General features: G+C 52.7%; 10 protein-coding genes across 10 annotated transcripts; 3 read left to right on the plus strand and 7 right to left on the minus strand.

The window, feature by feature from the left end:
- Positions 1-610: 610 nt before the first annotated feature.
- LRP88_07829 (AMP deaminase) lies at positions 611-3811 on the minus strand (the record flags this gene model as incomplete). The annotated part of the gene is made up of 6 exons (XM_083244344.1): positions 611-1001; positions 1060-1364; positions 1423-1457; positions 1538-2180; positions 2238-3694; positions 3805-3811. 6 exons carry the CDS (start codon positions 3809-3811, stop codon positions 611-613), a joined length of 2838 nt encoding a protein of 945 aa, XP_083098838.1.
- Positions 3812-5580: 1769 nt separating this feature from the next.
- On the minus strand, positions 5581-7659 carry LRP88_07830 (glycoside hydrolase family 127 protein; the record flags this gene model as incomplete). The annotated part of the gene is made up of 2 exons (XM_083244345.1): positions 5581-7201; positions 7256-7659. The coding sequence occupies 2 exons, from the start codon at positions 7657-7659 to the stop codon at positions 5581-5583; spliced, it is 2025 nt and encodes a 674-aa protein (XP_083098839.1).
- A 706-nt stretch (positions 7660-8365) lies between these two features.
- LRP88_07831 (nucleotide sugar transporter family protein) lies at positions 8366-9862 on the minus strand (the record flags this gene model as incomplete). The annotated part of the gene is made up of 5 exons (XM_083244346.1): positions 8366-8941; positions 9002-9342; positions 9425-9441; positions 9490-9515; positions 9623-9862. 5 exons carry the CDS (start codon positions 9860-9862, stop codon positions 8366-8368), a joined length of 1200 nt encoding a protein of 399 aa, XP_083098840.1.
- A 996-nt stretch (positions 9863-10858) lies between these two features.
- LRP88_07832 (CDC55 family protein) lies at positions 10859-12660 on the minus strand (the record flags this gene model as incomplete). Its single annotated transcript, XM_083244347.1, has 6 exons — positions 10859-10882; positions 10945-11525; positions 11591-12242; positions 12331-12428; positions 12503-12543; positions 12617-12660. The coding sequence occupies 6 exons, from the start codon at positions 12658-12660 to the stop codon at positions 10859-10861; spliced, it is 1440 nt and encodes a 479-aa protein (XP_083098841.1).
- Positions 12661-14725: 2065 nt separating this feature from the next.
- On the plus strand, positions 14726-15670 carry LRP88_07833 (uncharacterized protein; the record flags this gene model as incomplete). Its single annotated transcript, XM_083244348.1, has 1 exon — positions 14726-15670. One exon carries the CDS (start codon positions 14726-14728, stop codon positions 15668-15670), a length of 945 nt encoding a protein of 314 aa, XP_083098842.1.
- Positions 15671-16266: 596 nt separating this feature from the next.
- On the plus strand, positions 16267-17028 carry LRP88_07834 (uncharacterized protein; the record flags this gene model as incomplete). The annotated part of the gene is made up of 2 exons (XM_083244349.1): positions 16267-16529; positions 16599-17028. 2 exons carry the CDS (start codon positions 16267-16269, stop codon positions 17026-17028), a joined length of 693 nt encoding a protein of 230 aa, XP_083098843.1.
- An 804-nt stretch (positions 17029-17832) lies between these two features.
- Positions 17833-18620, plus strand: LRP88_07835 (phosphoribosylglycinamide formyltransferase; the record flags this gene model as incomplete). The annotated part of the gene is made up of 3 exons (XM_083244350.1): positions 17833-18221; positions 18284-18294; positions 18355-18620. The coding sequence occupies 3 exons, from the start codon at positions 17833-17835 to the stop codon at positions 18618-18620; spliced, it is 666 nt and encodes a 221-aa protein (XP_083098844.1).
- Positions 18621-18729: 109 nt separating this feature from the next.
- On the minus strand, positions 18730-19996 carry LRP88_07836 (MutS family protein MSH5; the record flags this gene model as incomplete). Its single annotated transcript, XM_083244351.1, has 2 exons — positions 18730-19811; positions 19864-19996. The coding sequence occupies 2 exons, from the start codon at positions 19994-19996 to the stop codon at positions 18730-18732; spliced, it is 1215 nt and encodes a 404-aa protein (XP_083098845.1).
- A 2425-nt stretch (positions 19997-22421) lies between these two features.
- On the minus strand, positions 22422-22889 carry LRP88_07837 (membrane magnesium transporter family protein; the record flags this gene model as incomplete). Its single annotated transcript, XM_083244352.1, has 2 exons — positions 22422-22779; positions 22834-22889. 2 exons carry the CDS (start codon positions 22887-22889, stop codon positions 22422-22424), a joined length of 414 nt encoding a protein of 137 aa, XP_083098846.1.
- A 376-nt stretch (positions 22890-23265) lies between these two features.
- On the minus strand, positions 23266-24881 carry LRP88_07838 (HMG-box domain-containing protein; the record flags this gene model as incomplete). Its single annotated transcript, XM_083244353.1, has 3 exons — positions 23266-24462; positions 24517-24588; positions 24645-24881. The coding sequence occupies 3 exons, from the start codon at positions 24879-24881 to the stop codon at positions 23266-23268; spliced, it is 1506 nt and encodes a 501-aa protein (XP_083098847.1).
- Between the last annotated feature and the right edge of the window lie 573 nt (positions 24882-25454).

Raw genomic sequence — 25454 nt, forward strand, 5'->3', positions numbered from 1 at the left:
GCCGAGAAAATAGACATATGGAGTACCAGGTTGCTCAGATAAGTTTATCCGGCTGTCGCGGATGAGCAAGGAGCAGGACAACCTTACACAACTGCATATGCATCTGTTTGCAGGTATTCCAAGTTCCCCACTACGCAACTTGCAGTAAGCAACAAGGCTTTTGCACCACTGTTCAATATCGTATTTGAAGCAGAAGTCACCATTGGGTCAATCACGGTGGGCGATGTTCTTCAAACTTCATATACCGTTGTCCAAAATCCCGGAGCCACTCTCTAGCACAGCCCAGCACCTCAAAAGCCCATATCGCTGAGGTACAATATGTCTAGAGCACAAACCCACATGTGGTGTGCTCATCTTCTACGCACATACTTCACCTATGCATCCATGAGAGCTGAAAGACTATCAGTTTCGAAAGCCAGGCCTGGGGGCCGATTAACCAAGAAAAGACCCATTCTACAGTTCCCAACCGTACCTATTTGATCAGAGTCTTGAAAACGTTACTGTCTATATAGTCCCGCCGTGTCAACCCAACCTATACCAAACTCACATGACTCTACGAACCTATCCAGTGTGCCTTGCGCAAGACATTTCGCTGCCTAGTGATATCCAATCAGGATGTATCGGGCCCAAAAACATCGTCAGATGTCGTCCGGCCTTCAGCAGCTTGGCCCAAGTTGCGGAGGCTACCAGTGCGATGTCCTCGTGTGAAGATTCCTGGGAACATCCTCGGATCACTTCCCGACAGGTGAAGATCTGCCATGGCATCGCTAGTCCAGGTCTGGTCTCGGCCAGTCGATAATCCAGTAGGTGATCCTACGGTTGCGGCATGATAGCTAGCCGACGGGGACGCTTCCACATTCGAGGGCTCATCGCCAGAGGGAAGACCCGCGCCGGTAGACTGCCCAGCCATGTAGACTGCTGACTCTGACATCTTACTATCAGTGCCACCAGGTTGGGCTGAGAGCTCGCTGTTAGCATTGTAGTGGACATATTTTGCTAGCCTGTGAGGTAAAGGGTTAGCGCCAGGAAGAGCATCAAGAGACCAAGGTTGTGACTTACACCTCCCTCTCCTGCATCAGTGTGAAGTGCCGGAACTCTTCACGCCGGTCAGGAACATTTGTCTTGACCATGGTGTTTCCTTCTCGGCCCGGCTTGTCACAGCCTGGTCCCAGCCACTGCTCCTTGACAGACAACTCGTAGCCACTCTGCTTGACCGAGTTCTTCGCCAGCTCGCACATGTCGACGGGACTCAGCTTGTAGATCTGCGCAGCCACTGCATATTCCTCAATGAGAGGCTCCTTTGTGAAGGCAAACTGCAAAGGATCATCCGTAGAAAGTGACACGTTCAAGCCTCGCTTGAAATACTGGTGGAAGGGGTTCCGTTCATATGCCAAGAACAAAGCATTGTTACTGAGCGGCGACATGGCGATGCCAATCTGTTCCAGATAAAACATGTACTGTAAAAGAGGCACCTTACGAAGGAGCAATCCGTGGCTGATGCTGTGACAGCAAAGGGCGGCAACAGCCAGATGCTCACTGTCGCCAGCCTCTCCACAATGTGGCCGTAGGACAAGAGTATTGAAGCCACGCTTCTTGCGCCAGTAGTTCAGAGATACCAGGTTAGAGTAGAGGTAGTAGATCCAATAGCTGTAGGGCGGGTTCTGCTTAGTGTCCCAGACCTTGGGCACAGGGAACTTTTTGAAGAGGCGTCGTTCAACCTTGCTCTCGTCGTCGACGCTATCAAAGCCAATGACCCTTTGGAGGAAGATGTGTAGCTTTGGGTGGCTTGAAGGGTCCTTAGTAACCTCAAAAAGGGGCTGGAAAACGTTCTTAACCACCTGCTCAAACGTCTCCATCAAGCCACTAGCTTTGTAGACGTCGTAGAGACGGGGGATCTGGATCAACCAGCGAACGTTGTGCGAGAAGAGCTTGTTGTCAACTACCCAAGCAGCGAGCTTGTCCCACTCGTCAATGGACTTGCCATAGATTGAGATTCGCCACTCAACCATCTGGTACTTGCTCGACTCAAGGTCAGAAATGACCTCCTTGGTGATCTCGGCCAAGTAGCGGCCGTGAATAAAATTGTCCGTCTTGAGAAAGATGGTACGGAGACGAGACTCGCCGATAGGGTTATACTTGAGGTTGAACTTGTCAAATCGATGGAATGAATCGGTATGAGCCTGTGAAAGTCAGCCGCGTATCTCGAAACAGCTGGATCCGGAGAACGCTAAACTTACGTGCATATCAAGAGTGTCGATGCTGAGGTCATAGGCGGTCAAGTTGATACTGGCAAAGACCTCGGCCAGGGTGAGGTGCTTTCCATCACGGAATAGAACCACCTCGTTGGGAAACTTCTTCATCTTACTCTTGATGAAGCGCAACAGATGCTTCTGATTCATGCATGCCGAGTGGTGAACGTGAGTATCAACCTTTCGAACATTGTAAAAATCTCGATGGGGCACCTTCTTGCTGTCCGCAGTTTCTTGATACTCGTTGAGAAGGACATAGAGGTTGAACTTGCCTTCAAGATACTGGAGACGTCTGAATGCGAAACTCTTGCTGGGTCCATCGGAGGAGACATCCAAGATGTCGTCCAGGTCCATGTAGAACTCCCTGATTGTGGGAACTCGGATCGAAGGCTCCTCAGCATCGCGCTCAAACACCTGGTAGACTCCACTATCATCCAGCTTGTATGTGCGCCCGTCGTTGCTGGGAAGGGGTAGCAAATCGGCAATATCAAAGTCCTCGCCGATGTCTTCGCCCGGCCTCCGCTTTCGCACTGGTCGCTTGCTCTCCCGAGTCTCTGATCGTGATTGATCACCGGATGCCTCTTTGTTGCCATTCAATCCTGCGTTCTCTTGACCAGGAATATGCTCTGCAGCACCAGCTTGATGGTGCGAACGTTGCCGCCATGCAGGCTCAGGTGGGGGAGGATAAATGTCCCATTCAGGGTCATCTTTTGGGTTATCTTCCGGCCCTTGCAGCGAAAGCGCAATGTATTTGCGTCGAAGATCCAAAATCCTTTGGATGTTCTTGGAAATGGCACTGAGCTCAGCAGTGATGTGGGGTTCAGTGTCGAAGAGACCCCCAGCAGGCAACCCAGCAGCAGGGCCGTCGCCTACTCGTGGCTCCTGCGCGATAGTTCCAGCTCGAGTAGGAGGCACTGAAGGGTGGCTAGGAGCATAAAGCGCAGGATGGGGCTCAATCCTTGTGGGCGACTGTGTGATCGCTGCAGGGTCGATAGCGGGGCCTGGCATCTCCAATCCAGGCGCAAAGGAATCAACGCGACGGCCATTGGAGTCTAGAACCATAGAATCTGCGCCATACTCGGTCGCAGGGCGAGAGCTCGAGGCCAGAAAGGGACTCTGAGGTATCGACTGGTGGCCAGCACCACCGCCACTTCGCAGATCGGCCTTGTTTCGGTGATAAAAGAACTTCGCGTCTGTCTGGCTCATCTGACGCTCAGCGACGGGATCGTAGAAGGTTGTTCTCTTTGGAAGGTCCCGCAACAACATTCCATCTTCGAGATCGTCGTCACTGTGGTCGGGGTGGGAGCCAGCGTCGGACGCTGCTTGCTCGTCGGAGGCGCCATGGCCGGTCGCTCCAGAGTCCCGGGCCTCCTCGCCTTCTTCATCCGACTCGCGAGTTCGTACGTCGAGAGCTACGGATTCGCTCTCTTCAAAAATGGCGTTGCCTGGAGCAATTATTTGGTCAGAACAGCTGTCAATTGCTGCGAGTTTGAGTCGAAGGGAGACCAAAGCATCGAGTGTAGTCGTGTTGAAGAGGGGCAGAGGAGCTACGTACCAGGCATAATGATCTTGTACACTGATCAAATCCAAGCTTATGGATAGGAAATGGAGCACTTTTGGCGCATGAATTGTCTCGCGAAAGAGAATAAATACTCCTCGAACAGTCCGGGTTTGATTGACAGAGGCGGGACGGCACGAAAGAGGAGGTCTTTGAGGAGGCGTGCAAGTAAGAAGTAAGGCAGTGAGACAAGGTATGACGGTGTGACACACCCAGAACAAGGCGGGATGTGGATGAGGGACAGGGTCTGAGGGCGTCGGTGCAATGCCCGCCGCGGGTGGGGCTGGGAGCTCCAGCGCACTAGGCCTTTTGAGGCATGTGCTTCGGTACTGGAGAGACTTATTGTACTTTGCAGCCCAAGGAGGTGGCGCTCAACGGTTGGAGGTCTCTACATCCATTATCGTAGATATTTTGTTGACACTATATCGTCTTTGGTTCTGACAGGAGTCCTTAATCTTATTCGTTTATGGGTCGGCATTGTTGAATCAGCATTAACTCAAGTCAACGAGTTGGTAGAACACTGTTTACTCAGGCAATTCGCCTGCATTCACAGTATTCAACCTCCGAGGCACCCAATGAAAGCCTCACTCTCGGTAGCTACAATACGGAACAGGGCTTTTACTCCGACTGGACAATGGTTACCACATAGGTCAGGAGGTAGTGTAACTCTTCCGCTTCTTCCAAAATGAGGCCCAAACTCGCCAGCAATGACGGGGCTCCCGGGTATGTCACGCGTTACACACGAACCCTCGATATGCCGGGCTCGAGCGTTCTAAACGATCACATGGTCCCACGCCCTCCCTAGGACATGCGACACGTTGTCGGAAATCCTTCTAGTCTTCCAAAACAACGTTATTAGTGCTACCGTGATCGACAGTTCGGTGATACGGGGTCTCATCCGGGAACCAGGACTATCCCGGACGGGAGACTACATCATCACACAGCCTCTAGGTCTCTCGACTGATTCGGAATCCGGCTACTGGTTACCGTGGGGGTACTCCGGATCAGGTTCCCCGGAATAAGGCAGGGCCCAAGGCCTGGGTAATCAGATCTCATGCGAACTATGCTCTGACTTGAAGCGAGACAGGGCTATTAAGTTGAGTCAAAGGTGATCACGAGATTCAGGGGAAAACCCAAGCTTCCTAATACGTACCCAATTGCCCAGATGAAATGTTGTTTAAGGAGAACGTAGTCATAGACATCTGACCTCCGCTCAGAATGTCGTCTCGAAGACTGCCAAGATCGTCGACCTCTGGCCGCCACTCTAATCTCACGCTCATCACCTTCCAACCACAGGGCCGTCTTTCATTATTAATTTGCAGAAAATGCATATTCGCCGTCGAAGATAGGATACCATGTGGCTTCCCCATAAGTGTACGGCAAACTGAGCTTATCAAGGACAGATATGTTGGAGTCATGAATAGATGGGTACCCAGTGGTCACCTACTTCATAAATAATTTGACGAGTTATTGTCGAAACTACCGTTGAGACTACTGTCGTTGCTCATTCAAGAACTGAGATGTCCGCATCATGCCTATCAATGATGAAGCACAAAACCTTATGGATTTGAGCACATTGAGCCCCTAGGCTTTGAGTATGAAGTATTTACTGTTAAAGTTACTAAGACATTGATTGTGATACTTCGGTCCCCGTTTTGGGTGGCATAAAGTCAACATATAATACTTTGACAAGAGTTCCATGTTTATACCAGACGCATTTGTATTCAATCTCAAGCCTCAATGCCCAGTTATCGAGTCACTCTGCACATGTTGCTACAGTCTCTCAGGGAATATAACACCTGACTCAATACCTCCATTCATCAACCCAACCCTCATCTGTCCCTTCCCTCCCCTATTGGCCCTGAAATAGTAAGGAACAAATACCAGGTCCCGTGGTGCGGCAGAGTCTCCATCAACTTTGAGGGAAGCATGAGTGGAAATAGATTGCTTCCAGCATTTGCTCTGCAAAGACACGTACTCTTCTCCAGTCTTTTCATCAGTCACCATCTTCTCAGTGACTTTCGAGTCTGTTCGGAGAAAGATATCCTTGAAGTGGTTTGTCTCCCATGGATTGTCGGCATCCTCAATACAGTATACAATTGGTCCACGAGCGAGTGTTAGAGTCCGCTGATTCGTGTATGGGTGAGGTGAGAGGTATCGAGGCTCGAAGCCGAGGACTTGAAGAGAGAATGAAGGGTTCTCAGAAACATAGGCAGGGTCCAGGCAGATGTACCCCTTTTCGACCTTGACTGTGCCTGGCTGCGGAGATGGGGTCAAGATGTACGCTCGCTTAGACCATGCTGGAAGACGCAGTCGGATGACGACTCGCAGAGAAGATGGAGCAGAGAGCTGAAAGTCTACTTTGCCCTCCCATGGCCAGTTAGACCTCTGCTGGAGGGTCACAGGCAACCCATTGGCATCGAAGGTAAGCTCAGCACCAGTGTACAAGTGTACATTGATGAAGGCATTGCTCTCTTCGTGACCATAATCCCATAGATAACCACCCAGACTACCAAAGAGTCTAGTTAGGTTAGGAGGGCAGCAAGCACACCAAAACCACTCCTCACGTATGCTCTTGTCAGCTTCGGTACTAGCCAGCTGATTGACGTATGTAAAGGCCTTTCCGTCAAGGCTCATCGCAGTCATGACGGTGTTATACAGGCACAGCTCCATGATGTCGGCATAGTGGGCGTCCAGGTCAAGATGCAAGATCCGCTCAGCAAGCATCATGACGGCGATGGAAACGCAAGTCTCGTTGTAGCAGCCTCCCTCATCTGTTCCTTGAGGGAGAAAATAGTCGATGCCGAATCCTTCCCATTGCTTGATGGCGCCGACGCCTCCTGTCATGTACATCTTCTTGTCGACCATGTTGTCCCAGAGCCTGTGCACGGCTTCAGACCAACCTTCTGCATTAGGGATGGGCCGGCCGTCCTCTTTCGAGAGGTAAAGCATATCGGCAACAGCAGTGAGCAGGTAGTTAGCCCGGACAGCATGTCCCTCAATGGTCTTTTGCTCCACGATTGGAGAGTCCGCCTGGCAGTACCAAAGTGTGCCATGCTCAGGGTAAGCATCAGGTCGTTGCCATGAGATCTCCCCTCTCTTCTCCATTTCCCAGTCATAATAATGCTTGCCATCCTGTCCCGTTGGATTTCCCCGCTCTGTCAAAAAGTACTGTGCCAACTCAAAGGCGTCGGTACTCCCAGTTGCTTTGTAGAGACGAAACAGAGCAAGTTCAATCTCAGGGTGGCCGGGGTATCCCCTTAACTGGCCCTCACCAGGGCCAAATCGCTTCCGAATGTGGGCCACATACTTTTCAATTGGCTCGATGAGTAGGTTGTTGTGATAGTAACCTTCGTGGGCGACAGCGGCCTCAATGAGGTGACCAGCGTTGTACCTATTGCCTTCAGTAAGGAGTAAGCATGGAGGGAGATGTTGCTCAACAACTTACAGCTCATGCATGTCTCTGAGGTTAGACCATCGCTTATCAGGCTCGACTACGGTATAATGAACGTTCAAGTAACCGTCTTCCTGCTGAGCTCCTCTGATCATCTGCACAAGCTCACGGATTGTCTTGTCAATCTCGGCGTCATAGTCGTCAGCGAGAAAATAGCAGGCCCCTTCGATCCATTTGGCAATATCGCTATCCCAGAAGAGATGAAAAGGCACCGGCCACATGGACTTGTCTGCGTAGATAGGATGCCACTTGAGCTTGAAGCAATCATATCGGCCAGTTGACCGCAACTGCTCCAGCTGGGCGTGGACCGTGGTACGAGAAACAGTCTTTCGTCTCCTTGAGAGGACCGAGTCCCCCTTGAAGGTTGTCTGGCGAAAGGTGGTTTGTGGATGAGACATGCTGGGTCAGGTCAGAGGTTTCTAGACTGGAAGTGAAGAGAAAGGTGATGAACAAACGTGTTGTCGGCTGCTCAACGCTCTCCTCATATACCTCCAGAACATGTGCTTTAGTAACACCAATGCATCATGCCTCATGCCCCAAGATGGAATTACCCTACCATGTTGCCCAATGTCATGATCAAGCCTTCCGGCGTTCGGGTTAGATGTCGGGGACGGTCCCGATAAGCGCTCGAATGGCATCGTCCATACTTCGACTTTCGTATCAGAAGGATCACAAATCTCTAGCCCCGCATACTGCAGCTGAACTTGAACGGTGTTGGGGGCCTCGAAAATACCCATTCCCCAACCGAAGAGTGCAAGGTTGGGGGAAATGGGTGATCTTCCGCCTCCGGAGTATTCTTTAAAACCGGGCCAAGGATTACTATCTTAAGCCCGACCCTATCATCACTCTTGTTTTGGGTACAGTGTAAACTCACCCCATCTTGTTGTGCTGACTGTTAGCATAACGAGACATGCATGTTATGGTATCTTTTGTTCCAATCTAATGGGTATCATAATGCCATAGATACTCTATCTATCCCACTTCCCTATCACCTCTCTAGTCCTCTGCCTCCCTCTAACATACTTCTATTGAACCAAAAACACCACCTCTACACCTTAATTGTGATTGGCCATGCAGATATACAAATACACTGGTGCAAGTTACTCAACTCGCCTTTTCTGGCCGCTCCTGGGGCGTCTTTTCCACCTCCGGCTTCTTTCGTGAGCCCACAGAGTAAAGGCCGCCAGCACTAAACACGATGATGGCACCAACCAGTGTGCCCGGGGCAAGCGTGTTGCCGAAGAGCCAGATGCTCAGAAGGAGACTCACAAGCTTCCGGATGTTGAGGACGATGGTGACAGTTAGGGCGGTGGAGACCGCTGCCAGTAGGTTGACTCCGCGAATACAGGCATACTGAGTCAAGACATTGGTGATGAGGTAGAAAACCTGGCTGGGAACTGGGAACGACGTGGTGGCAATGCTCAGGAGGCTAGGCAGTTGCATCGGAGTGCTTGACATGAGATGCGCAAAGGTGCGTACCATCGAGGGAGCAAAGGGCAGGAACAGCGGCAGAGACAGGGCGTGAGAGTAGAAAAGGTTCTCTCTCCACTGCGGGCCATACTTGGCATAGGTTGCTTCCGTGTAAAGCCCCATGATGGCTGAGAGCACCTGAGCGACGAAGAGGATCACGAGGCCAGTGCTGAAAGCTGGGCGTCCGGAACTCTCTTCCACCCCCTTTCCCTAAAATCAGATAATGTTAGGATCGTAAGGGGCAAGATAGTGAATGTTGAAGGTACTCACCTTGGCTTGAGCATCCGACCAAGCCGCCAGGATGACACCCAATGTCAACAAGACGACAGCGACGACCTGCGTGCGTGAGTATCTCTTGCCATAGAGATAGCCCGCAGCCATGGTTGTGATACTACCGCCAGACCTGAGGATGATGTGGACTGGCACCGAGATATCATAGCTGAATGCATGGTTGTTGAGGACGTTGATGGTGAAGAACAGCACAATATTGACCATCCAGCGGCTCAAGGGGACCTTGTTGGGCGCAATGAAGAAACGACTGTTCTTATCAAACTGAGCGATAAATCCTGTCACGGCGACAAAGATGAATTGGACAAAAGTCAATAGTGTCCCTAAGTCAAATGTGTCAGCAAAGGAGACATTGCAGTCACTTCTCGTATGAGACAATATGAGGTTGTGCGGAAATGCTCGTACCACTCGAAGGTTCAAAACTACATCGGGTCAGCAATAGTTTCTCATATTAAAGTTTTACAACTCACTTAACAATTGCCTCGAGCGCATAAACCTAGAAAGAATAAGATGTAGGTCAGTTTCTGGTGTGTTAAGGGAGGCAGGGGTTCAACGGTGAAGGCTGCATGATGAGCTGGCCAGACAGGGACGGGATGGACATACGTTGGAGCAACAACCTCCAAAGATCAGACACAGCATCACAGCGACCGTCAGCAACGACGGGCCAACCTCGCTGGCCATCATACTGGCAAAGCGATGGGCGACCGACGACGCTGTCGCCTTCTCCGAGTCGCTGGGCTCGCGCGAGGCGGTGCCGCGACGGCTCGAGCCTTGGAGGGCCGTCATGTCGGGCGTCCTCTTGCGAAGAATGTGTGAAGACATGAGGCTCGTTTTCTGGTCCATTGGCATCGGGAGGGGGGTCAGATAAAAGTACAGATCGGGTTTCCTTCGGGGGTGTTGGCTGCAGGCAGGGAGAGACTCAGTCGATTGTCGATGTTGCCCTTGTGTCTTCATGCAAGAAAGCCGTACGGGAAGATGGCATGGGGGCGTCAGCCTCCGTGTATCGGTACCACACCACTCGTCGATTTGAGGGCGCTGGCAGGGGTCTCTCTGTACCCTGTACTCGCTAGCGCGTCTCGCCCCAGTCCAACTCTATGAATAGTGCCAGGGACGGCTCTTTGGCGCATTCTTGGAAGCTGACAGTTCCCGAGCCTCCGGAGCTGGTTGATGGCCAGGACTCGTGTCCAAGGCGCAGATCCAGGATTGGTCCAGCATCAGTCCCATCGCCCCGATAATCACACAGGAACCTGCTTTCAAGAATAAGCTTACAACAGACACACTCCCGGGGTACCTGAGTATTACATCAAGCACCGTCCAGCTCGTATTATCCCTTGATGCTCCTCATGACATGACAATGATCCTCTATTTCAACTTTGAGTGGCATTTCTTTGATTCTCAAATGATCTCTTTGCGCTTTCTGCTACACCTGGCGACCAAACGCCGACTCATGCACCCATGCATTCGTTCACCTCCATCCCAAGTGGCTCTTCCCACGTCCATCTGCCCCATGCCATGCTCTCAGTAGGTTCCTTTGCCTACATCTCTGCATCCTCCGCTTTAGGGCCACATCCAAGGGGCCTCTTCAGCGTTCTTTGCGCGTGGCTTCGCTCCAAGCAGTGCTGGCGCTGTGCTTTAGCTTCTAAGTATAGTAGGCTGCATTGATCCGTATCACCCTGCCCTGAATCGACGAGATGCCATGTCGTGCCCAAGCAGAACTAGGTCAGTCCCATCACGAAGGTGGCGGAGGCGCCCATATCCTTACTACTTTGTCTTCCGCTCCCCCGCCACGCCAACTTCCTCACTTAATTGCCCTTGCGAGATGAACGCCGCTGTCATGGTCTAGAGTGCCGAGAAGACAAAGAGCTGTGCCACCGTGTTAGTCACCGTTCGTCCTCTCCGGTCTGTATCTCAGCCCATGTACTCACATTGTTCGTAGCTGCAATCGCAATACTGTCCTCAAACGGATGCCAGCTCATGTGCAGAATCTTCTTGTTGAAATCGATCTGGTCCGCGTCTGTCTCCTTACGCATCCGCTGACCTTGACCGCCTGGGCTACCCGCCCTGGAGCCGCCCTTCTTTCCGTTGGTCGCAGTCGGGCTTGTCGATGAATTGATGGGTGTAGGCACTCCAACCTTCTTAGCCTTGAAAGCCGACTTATCCGCCTGGAGGACAACCTCGACTTCCTTGTCAGGGTCTGAAGGATAGATCATGAAGTTATTGTTGTAGCTGCCCGTCATGACATTCTTGGCATCTCCTGAGAAGACCACCTCGAACTTGTCGAATATGCTGTCATTCTCGTAGGTGTCACACAACCGTGGACGAAGATGCTCGTGAATCGGTATCGTCTTGACTGGCTGCCGCTCCATGTTGATGTCCCAGATCTTGACGGTGAGGTAGTCTCGGGACAGGATGTATCGGCCATCGTACGAGAATCGCACATCGGAGATGGAAGAGATGATTTCGGAGAAGAATGAGCGTGATGAAGGGTCTTCCTCTTGCTCGAATACTAGGGCTAGGAGTCAGCACATCGCCGGGTCGCAGATGCAGACGTCACAGATGGGGGGCACAAACACTTCGCGTGCTGGTCGCACAGAGCACTCTGCCGCATGTCGGCGAGCTTGATAGTGCCCTTTGAGCTAGCATACATGAACCAGTTGCAGCTCATGGGGTGAAACTCGGCAGCCGTGATGACTTCGGTGAGCTCCTCCATGTTTGCTGGCTTGATATCAACAATGTTGAAGCTCTGCTCCTGGATGTTAAGGTTCCACAGGTTGATACGCAAATCGTCGCTGCTGATGAACGTCTCTCCATCGCTGTTCACCGAGATGCTGTTGATGTGGTAGGCGTGTGCGTTGGCGTATGTTCGGCGTGGCACGGCGGCAACAACCGTATCGTGATGTGTGAGGCGAGGAAGCTTGAGGTCGGCAGCATCCCTGAACCGGTGGGCAGGAAGCGGCCTGGGAGCGCCGCCTCCTCCCGCCAGACTACCAGGCGTGACATCGTGAGAGAGGTTGTTCTCGGCGACAACCTTGAGCGACTTCTCAAAGACTTTCCACAGCTTGATCGTCTTGTCGTTGGTGGACAGCAAGTAGTGGGAAGCATTTTGTCGCCGGCACCACTTAATCTTGTTGATCTTCTCTTCAATCTCTAGGGACTTCAAATAGTCGAATTCGGGCTCGTGCGACTGAAACTCGGTGTGGAATTTGTACTCGCAGGTTTTTTTCTGCGTCGAGAGTTAGCGACGGCAAAAGGATGCGCAACACCAAGCGCTGGAGGCTCGCAAGTGCGTCGACTGATGGATGGTGACATACCGTCTCGTTGCGTTCGAAGAGCACCACTCTACCTCCCTTGTCGCCCGTAGCGAGATAATTTCCGGTATGGTCGAACTCAACCGTCGAGATGATATCAGCTGGAGCAGGGGGGAACAGCGGTCAGCACGTCAAGGTCGAGGGCAGGATTGTGGGGAGCAAGGAGATGACATACCTTCGGTGATGTCTTCAACATCGCCCTTGTCACCAAAGCACCTGCAAGCGAGAGCTCAGCATTAATAAACACGGGCGCGGAACGCGGGTAAAGGCCAGAAAGAAGACTACGTACTGCGTGAACTTCCACGTGGGCGAATTCGCTTCGCTATCAACCATTTTGGTGAGCAGCGAGGGCGGGGATTAGGAGGGGTTGCGGACGAAGATCGAGGGAGGGCAAGGTAAGAACCGAGAGAGCTGTGGGAATGGCGGGCCAGGGAGGAGGTGAAGATGAACCGCAACCGGTAATTTGGATATGATGGGAGCTCCTGGCGCGGGCGATGCGAAGGGAGATGGATGGATGCAAGCTGTGGTGGCACACGCCAGGTCTTGCGGTGGGCGGATGATGGATGGGCGGTGGTGTCGTTTTCGATATCGTCTTTTTGTCGGCGCCGGAGTGGGGTCCAGCTAGATATCGCCGCCGTGGGAATGCCGTCGTCCAAAAGATATTTCGTCAAGCGGCGGGGGGGTTGATCGGGGTTCGGTCGGAGGAGGACGACGGTGGATGATGTTGACAGGTCGGCCGGCGTCCGAGGCTGGAGGCTGAAGGTGGTGGTGGTAGCAGGAGCAGGCAGTGGTGGTGGTGGAGGAGGTGGGTTGGTGTGGGCGCGGCAGACGACAGCAGAAGCAGAGGCGGCGGACGAGCGACGGACGGGAGGTGAGGGGAGGAGACAGCGAGTGGAGGGAGCAAGGCTCGAGTCTGTGCTGAGCTGCGCTGGCTGTGGCTAAGTACAGTCACTGCCGTTATAGGCTTGTAACGGCGAGGTCAAACGGCTGGGAGCTGAGGAGCAGATGCCACAAGCAGAGGATGGAGTTCTTTGGTGAGGAGGGGATATGGAGGAAGTGACGCAGCAGAACCCAAGGTCTTGCAGTTTGGTTCGCTTTTGGTTTTGGGTTGGCCTGGCCTGGTTTGGCTAAGTTGGTTTGGCCTGGGCTGGCTTGCACTGGAGGGGACGGGACAGGTGATGGATGGTGGATGGGATCGGGATGGGTGGGTTGGGTGCGGACGTGAGCCACAATGAGGAGCTTCGAGCTGAGAGATGAGCCACAGTTACAGGGAGCTTCCAGTGCTGTGCTTGCCTTTAACAGGTCCAGGGCCCGGCGCCACCAAATCGATGACTTAACCTCGACTGAGTCCGGCGAGGTGACGACTTGGCTGTATGGTATTGTCTGCCTTGTTGCCCAATGTTTACGAACTATGAGCCCAAGCTATCGTTTGTTTCTGCCGTACCTGTGAGCTTGCAACTCTGTGCTGGCCCGGCATACCCAGCCAAGCTTCTCATTGCTCCCCACGCATGCGTTGTTCCTGTGGTGAAGTGAGGCGGAACAGCAAGGTAGATCGTTACGTTCAAGCTTGTTTCCAGCGTCCCCGGCGACGCTTAAAGTGGGGGAATGCTCTCAAGTGCTTCTCAACAACCCAGTGTCATGGCGGGGGTTCCCTCTGTTCACCTGAGCTTTCAGGTCTACGTCGCCTCACCTTGATCTGACATGGCGTGGCCTCATTTGGGCTCTGGCGCCGGAAACAGTGGAACCTCGACATTTTGGACTTGTTCAGGGTAGGCGAGACTCGTCGATAAGCTGGAAGCTAGCAGGCACGCAGGTCAAGAAATCAATGAGACACTAGAATATCAAGAAGGATGTTGCTGACTTCCCAAACATCGTAGATGAATTTTAGATAAAATATAATAAAATGATCTAAGATATGTTACAATAATAGTGATATTTTAGAACTCTTTCGTGTATTCCTACTATGCTTAATTGACAATCGTTAGGGAAGGATAAGCTATTGAGTTTGTAGTGGTGCCTCTTTTTTTTTCCTTGACCCAGGTAGCAGCTGCTGGTTTTGGAGAGTGCCCACGAGGGCATACATGGATGTTTCCTCGGTCGCATCCGATGCCAAGGTCCAAGTCCGATCCGCACCCGCTCGTCCGTCCGGACCGGCCTGACATGTGCTCCGGAACGACCTCATATCCATGTGCTTCCAATCAATGACATACATACACACCCATCCTCCAAAACCTTCATCTAAACTGCCTAAAATCACAGGAACTTGGATCCAAGCCAGCCCAGTTTATGCCAACACCGCCCACTCCCTCAATCACTCAATGTCGCATCTTTTTATTCAGGTTTCCATTCACGTCAACTGAATATCCAGTCATCTATAACCTCACCTGAACCGCAAAGCATGAGCCAAGATCAGCAATACACGGGAAACTCCCCACCCAAGGATAACGGGGCATCCAACAACCCTAAGGGTAAGGGAAAGGCCGCAGAAGGAGAGGGGTCTGGTTCTATGGTCGACCGCATTCAGGCTTCTGGAAGGCTCGCCCTCAATGCCTTTGGCACAGGGCCAGATTTGACTGGCCAGCAACCTGCGGGAAAGGGCAGCTCGGGTACCAGCAGTATCGACAGAGTTTCATCAGGCGCAGGGGAAGCATCGTCACACAGATTGCGCTCGGCGGCCCCGGGCGAGTCGTTGCGCTCACAGGCACATTCCGATTCCACGGCTTCGGCGCAAGCGTTCAACGACTTTGTCAGCGCCGACTCAACACTGGAAGTTGAGGACCTGGACCATCCTCACCACCTCCAACACCAGAACTTGCATGACACATTCTCCTCAAGAGGCGCGGCAGTGGCCGAGCAGGAAAGGTTAGACGGTGCAGCCGTTGTCAGTCTCCTTGACGGCCCATCCGATGAGCTTGACGCTGTTCTCCTGGGCGCCGAAGACCCCGAAGCTGAAGATGACGCTTTAACACCAGAAGCTGCTGCCAAGCTTCGAGAAGCATTATTCCCCGCAAACTCGTCTTCTTCTGGCCCCCACTGGGACGACCTGCTCAACTTCAACCCCAATTTCTTGACAGAGCCAGGACCTCTGGCAGAGGCCGAGATGCAACTCCACCTCGGAACCACAGACAGCGCTGAAGCGAGAAGCAACTGGCTTCAGCTGTGGGGTAACGTACTGACGGGTTACACGGATCACGTCTGGGGGGATCTGGAGCCCTTGGCAGCTGAGGCTCGAAGAGAGATTGAGCAGTTGAAGGCTCGTGATCCTGAAGTCCCTGGTCCGCCACCAGAGACGAAGGCGCTGGATCGCTTGCGGCAGATCCTTGGTCATGTGCGAGGATTCTAAGAAGCCGAGGTCGGAATATTCATATCTACATAGTGAGTGTAATTCAGACCCTTGTGCCAAGATCTGAGCCAGTCCCTCTTTTCATATCGATTCGAAGCCTTGCCTTCATTAAAGCCGTCCCTGGCATGGCCCTGACGGGCCAGTTCCTAGCTCCCACTGTGGAGTCGTCGCATGGTTGGAGGTGGACGCGGGGTTGCTCAGCAACTGTGTCAACCACCAATGACATCATTCCACGCTCTCTCCCTGCCCCGGCTCTCAGCCCGACGCTCAGTCGAGCCGTGTTGCCAGAGCCAAAAATGGTGACCTGCGGTGTGCATAACCTTGCATTTACGACAGGATGGGACAAGCATCTTGAGGATACCCCACCGACATCATCCCAGATCCCCTACCGGGAGCCCGGTCGTCCGCTAGGGAACAGAGAGAAGGAAAAAAACGAAAGAAACTGACTGGAACCCTTCCATTTCTTGCATGCTTGAACCACCTGCAGTAGAACGGAGAACCTCCCAGCCCATCCCGTCGAGCGCCCGCTATCTGTCGTCCTCCCCAAGCGAGCCAATCTCAAAGTTGAACCATCCCGTCTCACTTCCACCACCATCATGTTGAGTCGGAGTTGGATGTGGCTCGGCCTCGTTGCAGGCTCAACATCTGCCCTGCACTTGGCAACAGCGACAGCGCCGCCAGCAACAATAGCGACATATATCCCGGCTGCGTCCTTGATCTTCAGGCGAGACGACTCCTGCCCTGCCAACACATTCCGATGCTCGGAGGAGCTCGGCCAGCGTTTCAGCGACGTCTGCTGCCAGAACGGACAGACGTGTGCTCTCGACGCCGATGATCAACCAGCTTGCTGTCCCTCTGGGTAAGTACAGATATCCAGATCTGGAACAAACAAACAAGCGAGCACAAGACTGACTGACCTCGATTCCAGCGCGGTGTGTACTGGAACGGCCCCATCCGAGGCGCCTACTGGCGACGCAACCGCTCCCGTGTCCTACGTCCCGAACTCCTACTTTGCCTTCCCGTACGCCGCGACGACATTCTCGAATGATGGTTCTTGCACTTCGGCCGTCGACGCTTGCGAAGAGAACTACGACAGATGTGTCAGTTACCTCGAAGATGGTGGCCAATATGGCGTGACCATTGTTGTGCCCGGCGGCGGAGGTACTACAGTTGAGGGCGGCGGACAGGCCCTAGGCCCATCGGCAACCGAGGTGTGCTCAAGCCTGAGCTCTCGTGCCTGTGGTAAACTCGAGAAGAGCGACTGTCGCGACTATGGGAATGCTGCTTCGTCCAACAACCTCGAGTCGTGGCTCGCAGGCATTGGCGCGGCCATTGCCATGCTCAATGTGTTGGCTTAATGGGCCAGGATGCAAATATTACGACAGCGCATGGTCGTTGTGACCAGTCATTTGGACTCAATTGTCCAAAAGCTTGTTGCCATAGACGTTTTAGCATCCATTTGGCTATACTCGTGCTGCTAAGTCTCGGTCATGCGATGGCCTACTCTTCGCATGGTCATCAAACACATAACGGGCATCTTGCTCATCTGTGAGACCAAATTCAGCACGAGGGAACAACATTCGTCTCCCGGCAACGAGCCCCTGATGAACAGGATGAGGAATAGCTCCCTCGTCACGACGCATATCATTAACGCTCTCGGTCGATGCAATCCGGAGTTTGGGGCGTGTTATTCACTTCGGTTTTTAACGATTTTACTTGGACAGGACGATTGACGGACGTGTTGGAAGAACGACGACTGCTCAAGTTTTGAGCCATTTGTATATAGGTAGACCAACTTCCCGTGTAGTCCAAACGAAGCAATTTATTCTGGGCTTGGATACAATGACGAAACTGCGCAGACTCAATCACTATATGTGAGATTGAATTGCTTGTTGAGTGCAACACAACTGACGTCCATTGGATCCTCTCTTACAGCGGGTGAACGGGATCCTGCGGAATAAGCACCCGCTCCACTCCACTGAGAATCTGCACCACGAAGAGGTCTTGACAGGAAAAAAAAAAAAGTCGCGGGGTAGGAAACTCACTCGCAAAAGGAAAAACTTAAACAACGCCCACGACGAGGAATTCGCTCACTCCTATCACTCACATTTCGCAAGAACAACATCAACTCGAGAGGGAAGACCATCGGCAACTCATTCATCATGTCTCAAACCCAACTCCTTGTCATGGCCTCTGGCAATGGCTCGAACTTTCAGGCAATCTTGGACGCTTGTGCAGACGGCCGCATCCCCAACACGCGTGTCTCCAAGCTCATCGTCAACAGAAAGACGGCATACTCACTTCAGCGCGCCGAGAAGGCGGGCGTTCCGTCTGAGTACTTCAACCTTGTCGCTCACGGCTATCAAGCAAAGGGGGAGAAGGATGCTGCCCGCATCAAGGAGGCTCGCTCCCGCTACGACGCCGACCTGGCCGCCAAGGTTATTGAGGAGAAGCCTGATATGGTAGTCCTTGCTGGATGGATGCATGTCTTTGCGCAATCCTTCCTCACTCCCCTTGAGGCCGCTGGTATTCCGGTTATAAACCTGCACCCGTAAGTCCTATAACCCTTCTCGTTACCCGTCTTGGACTGATATTCACATAAACTCATCATAGGGCTCTTCCTGGTATGCGCCCTCCAATCTTGTCACCTCCCCTTGTCTGATACTCACATGAACTCATCACAGGCCGATACAATGGATCCAATGCAATCGAGCGAGCCTATGCTGACTGCCAGGCTGGTACTCTCGAAAGAGGGGTCACAGGCATCATGGTGCATTATGTGATTGCTGAGGTTGATATGGGAGAGCCCATCTTGACCCAAGAGGTTCCTTGCTCCAAGTCTGATACCCTTGAGGATCTTGAGACACGGATGCACGCCGTCGAGCATCAGCTCCTTGTGAAAGCCATCGCTCAGCTAGTTCCTAAGATTGCCGCCAAAAAGACATCATGAACATCAGATTCCACCACCGGGCAGAGAGGACCCTGGGCAAACTAAAGCAGTCTATCAGTCTTTCAAGATTTCTCAATGTTTGCAGCCACGTTCAAGGGTGCTAGCTTGATCATTCCCCCATTGAAAGCATGTCGTACAACAGTTGCTTCATGGAACGACGGCCCTCTTGCCCATTATTGTCCTGGCCAGCCTCATCCCTCTCAAATGATTCACTCAGAAAGAGTCGTGCGGCTGTTTCTGCCTTCTCCAACTGCTCTTCTTCTGCCCGAGACAACCGAGTACAGAGTTCCCCAAGGTCTTCGTTTCGTGCAAGAAGCTGGGCAATACTTTCAGCGCGCTCGACAACTGCACTAGGCACCCCATTCAACGCTGCACACCTGCCGCCAAAACTCGAGGTACTGTGACCGAACGCGAGGGTAAAGAGGTACGTCACTTGATCTTCTGTCTGGGCTGCATCCCAGTCCACTCTCACGTCCATGTGTGCCAGACGGAATCCCCCTTCATGGCGAGAAAGGTAGCCTCCCTCAAAGATCTCGTGAAAATGCGTCGCAACTAGCAGACGTGGGCAGTCCTGGTTCAGCAATAGGAAGTGGTCTAGTAATGCAGCCAGCAAGCCGGAGCCATCGTCACCGTTAGTTCCCTTGCCGAATTCGTCCACCAACACCAGGCTTCTCGATGTCGAAGTTCTTGTCGATAATGCAGCTTGCTTCATGTCCCTGGCGAATGCGCTCTCGCCGCCAGACATGCTCTCTCTTGGTGAAATGCAGGTCAGGATCTTGTCCGTGAGGCCAATGGTGGCCTGGGATGCTGGAACAAAGCTGCCAATATGAGCAAGGTAGACAATGATTGCCACCTGCTTGAGATACACACTCTTGCCCGAGTGATTCGGCCCCGTTAAGATCAAGGCGCGGGATGAATCCTCCTCGAGGTGTGCCTGATCAACCGGCCCTGAAGCAAGATGGCAGTCGTTTGGTACAAAAGCCGGGACAACAAGCTCTTGCAAGGGATGTCGACCGCCCTTGATGTGAATCACATTGTCATCGACCACGGTGGGCGCTCGCCAGTTGTACTTCTCAGCGCCTAAAGCGAGTGCGTGAATAGCATCAAACTCGCCACACCTATCTGAGGCCGAAATCAAGATTTCCTCATGCTCAAGAATCCTGTTAGCAAGGTCGTGGATAACCTCGACCTCTCGGTCTACTCCATGTTAGTCCATATCTTTATCGCAATTTCAGCCGCTTACCTGCAAGTTGACCATGCAAATCCCCGTACTCTTGATCAAGCTCACACATATGCGTGTTCTTGTAGCATGCGCCCATTTCGCCCGTAAACACCTTTTCCCACCCACCCTCAGGCGTTCCCTCTCCTCCATACATTGAGCTACCGGTCACAGGGTCTAATTCAACCGAAGTGACAAAACCAAGCTGAGGCAAGAAGAGACACGAATTGACATGGCTGTGCGCCCACTCCGGTATGTCGGCTTTCATTCGATCCTTTGTCTCGAATAAGATATTGTCTAGTCCAGCATAACTTCTCTTGAGCTCATCTAGCTGAAGATCTGCTCCCTGTTTGACAGAAGATCGCTGACGGATCTTTGTTTGTTGAAAGTCAATTGTCTTGTCGATTATGTCTCCAACCGCCACCAGGACGACTGGGTGAAGACTGTCAACGAGCTGCATGGAAAGTCTTCAGCGTTCATTCTCGTCACTGCAGCCATATTCGCGACTTTCTCACCTTTCTAAATAAAGCAAGCTCCGTGCCGCCGTTGAGGTTTCCCAGTACTTCCCTCAATACCAGACCTTGGGTCGTGAAATGTTGGATTGTTGCCCATACGCCTTTGTTGAAAGATTGGCCTGCTGATAGAAACTCGATACCCTTCCTCAAAAGGGTTAAAGCTGGACGCAAGTTTTGAATCTTTCGTAGGATAGAGGTCATGTGTGCCATCATTTCGGCGTTGTTTGGCTGTAGTAATACGGAGAGGGTTATCTGTCTCTCCCGAATCAAGCCCAAGTCCAGAATAGGGCGTAGGAATAGTTGACGCAACTGTGTTCGACCTTGAGGGGTGCAAGCCAAGTTATAGAAAAGCCCATACACAGAGAGGCTTTCCTTTGAGCTACTTTTGCTGAGATTTGGTCCCCAAGCCTGGCTATTGGGGTGGAGTTCGGTCTGAACAATTTGAAGAGCAAGGAGGGCATCGGCGCTGACAAACATGTAGGACGACAGTGAGAACATGCGGGCATCACGGACCCGAAATAGTACTCCTGAAACCTGCCCATCAGGGAGAAAACCAACAGATCTGCGACGTTGGAGATCACCAAGAACGGCCCCAGCGCACCCAATCTGTCAAGCATCAGCCGTCAACCTAAGCCATGAGGGTGGCACAAAACTAACTGAGACTTGGTTGCTCATGTTAAGACAACCTCCGCAACGTAGGGATCTAAATGCAGGCGCTTCTGGCTGGTCAAGCCCCGCAATCGTCCCTGAGAGGTCGTCACTTGCGCTTGTTGAGAATATGATGCCCGTGGGTGACAGTGAATCGGACTGGAGACTAATGAGCCTATCCCTGGCGGATTCAGGAGAGAACTCAGAAGACTGTAAGCCGCGAAAGATGATTCCCCCAGAAGCATCTAGTAGCCAACAAAGTTAATATAGCCGAATCGACCAGGAACTAACTGGTGTTTTGCGAGTGGCATACCTGCAGGGATGGTCGCTTTCTCGACATATTGCTGGAACTCCTCGGGGCCTCTCACCGATATGAGGACTGTGGTAGGTTCGACGTGGAAAAGGAATTGCTCCGCAACATCCAGCGTCGCCATGGGGATATCCTCCGAAAGGTGAAGGACACCATCTGTTGTTGAAAAGTAGGCACACCCCATTGTCGAACTGTTCTTCATATCAATAGCCATGACAATTTCATGCTGTATCGGCTCGCTACTGCTTCGGGCTTGGGCGTTGTCCTCACTGGGAAGAGATGGCAAAGTAACCGAGGAAGTGGCTGCATGGGCAGCAGACCCAAGATTGTGGCGGGGTGAAAAATGTGTTTGGGACGAAGAACCTGGTGTTCGTCGACTAGCTATTGAACGTCTCGATAGAGTCTGCTGCCGCGTCGTTGTGGCTCTAGAAGACGAGCTCGAGCTGGCACCTCGGGCGGAAGTACGTGCTCGGCTGGCTCTCCCACCTCGGCCGCGATGGCTCGAACCAGATGAGCTCGATGCTCGCACTCGAGGCATGGTAATAATAAGCCCAGCTCAAGAGACGGGCCTTTAGGGGGTTCAATCATAGAACTTCCAGGTTTGAAGTAACTAGTGAGGAAAAGAGGAGTTGGTTTCTCTCTCTATGCCAGACGTGTGCTCTTTCTTTTCCTAAGAGACCTACCTTGTTGCGTAGCTTCCCGCTGGCCTGGGCCTTCCATTAACTTAGGAAGGAGTGGCCTTGTCCGGCAAAAGAGGAAGGCGCGATGTGTGGTTCTGAGACCCAAGATATCCATGCCACTTACTGCATAGATAGCTCGTCAATTGCTTGGATACTAGCTCGAATACTTAGTCAGTCTAATTGTACTGCCCTAGAACTCCCTTGATGCGGCTAGCAGTGTTCACAAGTCAGGATTTGCCATCTTGCAAGGAGAGGAGTCGTAGTTCATCGCGTTAGAGCACAAAGGGGCAAAAGCGGAAGGCTCGCGAATGATTCAATAACGCCTCAAGAGCGCTACAGAGCTCTAGGAAACGCCGGAAATATAGATGTCATGATTACATCCGAACTGAGGCATATGGTTGTATGCTATCATGCCCCAAGCTCCCGCCTTTACTTCTGCTCGGCCTTGACCCAGCTTGCAAACTCGCGACGCTGCTTGCGAATATCCACGAATCCAGGGCGCGTCTCAAGCACGCTGAATGGGTTCCCGCGGTAGTCCTTCTCCACCTCGCCGCTGCCCGTCCGGAAGCCAGCCTCTCCCTCGCGCTCAATCTTTCCAGCCCACTCGTGCCACTTGACTGGACGGAGCTTCGGGGAGCCCAGGACCAGCCCAAGGACGACCACCAGTGTTGCCACCAAAGCTTCTATGGAGATATCAATCGGGAGCGAGCTCGTCGCGAGCTGTTGCGGAAGGCCGTGCTGCGCTGTCGTTGACGAGATGGCGGAGTGCTCTTGCGCGGAGTAACACCTATGAAGAAATTGTTAGCTTCCCGTGGGTGCAAAAGGGTGAACAAAGACATACGCGTGCGCTAGAAGCACTATACCAGCCACGGTCACTGTTCGGGAGATCCAGGTCATTTTGCGTTGAAGTTGGGGAGCTTGGTTTGCGATCAATGCGGACGTCTTGGGGACAAGTCGCAGTTCTCACAAGCTCCAGTGCGACATGAGAGTTGAGATGACATGGATCATGACTAAGCATGGAACTGACCAACTTGGGTCTTCCAAGCAATCTCAACCTAACCTACACGACAAAGAGACTCATTCGTCATTTCGGGTCTGTACTATATTTAATTTTAGGTAGGCCAATGGGCCCGATTTTATTCTTTTAAATACACGTAATTGTCAACGCCGTCTAAAACAGCCCGCTCCCAATGCTGTATCATGTCCAGAACCCCCCAAGCTCCAAAAACTATCGGTAAATCACGAACCAGAGGTATCAACAATCAAAACCCATTTACAAAAGACCCTGCTCGGTCTGCGTGATCCAGTGCTCGAACTGGCTGGAATCGTCGATCTCCTCGACTTTCCAGTCCTCTTGTTTGCCTCTCAGGTAGGCATCCTGGGCAGTGGTATCCTCGTAGCCCACCATCATGAAGCCGATGTCTTGTTCGGCTGCTCCCATGTGTGGGACCCAGTTGTCATGACTGAACGAAGCTTCTCCAGGAAGCCCGTTGTACATGTCGTAGCCGGCTTCTCCAAACATGGGCGGGGGCCCAGCGCTCTCAAAGACGGGCTCGGGAGGAGTGTAGTAGCTGCCAGCGAACCCATCCAGGCCGTGGAGAGCGTAATCGTTGCCCGGAGAAGGGGTTCGGCTCACCATGCCGTGGGCAGGACCCAGTCCGCCATACTGACGCATGTTCAGATCGTAGGGGTTTGGCTCAGCAGTCCCATAGGGAAGGGCGTGAGTTTGCCCAGGGGTCGGATAAGCGTGTATGCCATGGTAGGCCGCTATGGAGGGCTCATCCGCAACGTTGCCGACGGTATCGTAGCTGATCGAAGGGGTCTCGCTCAGGCGGGACACATGCCGAGTTCTGGACTTTCGCGCTCCGCCGTAGTCCGAGTCGTTATCGGAGAACCCGTCGACGTCATCCTCGTCGCGTCTGGTCTTTCGCGGCTTAGAGGGAGTGAACTTGTACCCAGGGTGTGCCTGCTGGTGGTTGATCCGCTCGACCTTGGCCCATTCATCGAACATCTGTCTCACTTGAGGAGGCTCCAAAGGCCAGCCTGCGCCGCAGACCTTGGAGACGTGCTGGTGATTGTTCTGGGCGCACTGAGTCTTGGCCACATCTTGATAGGCTTTTCGGTACAGCATGAATGCATTCATAGGGCGCTTGATCTGACCAGGCTTCTTGTTGCGTGAAGTTTCCGACAGTCTCTCCTCGGTGGAGCGGGCGACGAAGGTTGCAATATCGGCCACTGGGACATGAGGGAGGTCTTTGGCGATTTCGGACAGGGGCTTCGAGAGGATGCTGGAGGCATTCTTAACTTTGTCAACCTTGCTTCTCTTCTGGATGCGGCCGGTCTTAACGGCCTGCGATTTGCCCATCGGATAAGACTTCTTGGGAATGCTCAACCCACTGCGGGTGGTGATCGAATCGCCAGTAGGGCACGGGGTAGGGGGAGATGCTTCAGGTGTATACGGGACATGGGCCTGTAGGCACTGGTTAGAGGGGACTGTCACATCCAAGTTGTTGCGACAACTCACATTATAACCAGCCTCATCAGGCAAAGGCCCGTACGGATGGCTAGTGTGGTTGTGCCCACCTGCATAACCCGTCTATGATTATGATCAGTATATTTAAACTTGTTCTCGGGAATATGAGGAGTACTTACGAAGGAGATGTCGCTCTTCCGAGAGTAGATGGTTGTTGGTTCATAGACCGTGACCGAAAGATCCTCCTCACGAATGGGAGTAGAATATCGAGAGGGGTACGGGTAGCCGACGAAACCCTGTTCAGGGCTCATAGCACCTCGCGGGTGCGAAGTGATTCTGGCTGGACTCATGAAGGTTACTGATTGAAGGAAGCCGTCTGAAGATTGAGGCGGCGATGGTGGTGCCGACTGTGGCATATCGCAAAGGACGCTGTCACTCTGCAACTTCCGCCTCGGATCGAAGGCAAGACCAGGGTGCCGAAATGATATCGGACAGTTGTTGTTGGTGGTCAAGATGAGAGGAAGATGTCAAGGGTAGAAGGACGTTGAAAAGCGCACGGTGGATGGAGAGACTCTTTCTGATGTTTTGACAGTAACTAAGTTGGTCTCACTTTAGATGATATAGTTGATAGGTGTCAAGTCTTTGTTGAGTTTCTTTCAACTCCCACATGGGGTTTTGTATCGGTTCCGGGACATTTGGACGTTCTGAACTTGTCCGCAAGGCCATGCCCACGCCCACAGATAGACAAGCAACTTCCTGCCGCATTTGGGATCAAAGAGACTGCAGGGCAGAACATTGTCCTGGGGAACAGACCACCATGCGGACCGTTACGAAAGAGGACATCCCTTCTCCAAGCTGCATCTCATGTGTCGTTGGCCGAGCCCTCCACCCTCCAAAGCCCGGGCCACGTCAAAAGAGTAAACGCAGTTCAAGCACTGAGCCGCGAGGCGTCCAGCCGCATTGCCTTCAATAGAAACGGAACCAGGCTT

Source organism: Fusarium phalaenopsidis (genome assembly GCF_050370095.1).
Source record: "Fusarium phalaenopsidis strain FUZ10S chromosome Unknown contig_32302, whole genome shotgun sequence".
Taxonomy (NCBI): Eukaryota; Fungi; Ascomycota; class Sordariomycetes; order Hypocreales; family Nectriaceae; genus Fusarium; species Fusarium phalaenopsidis.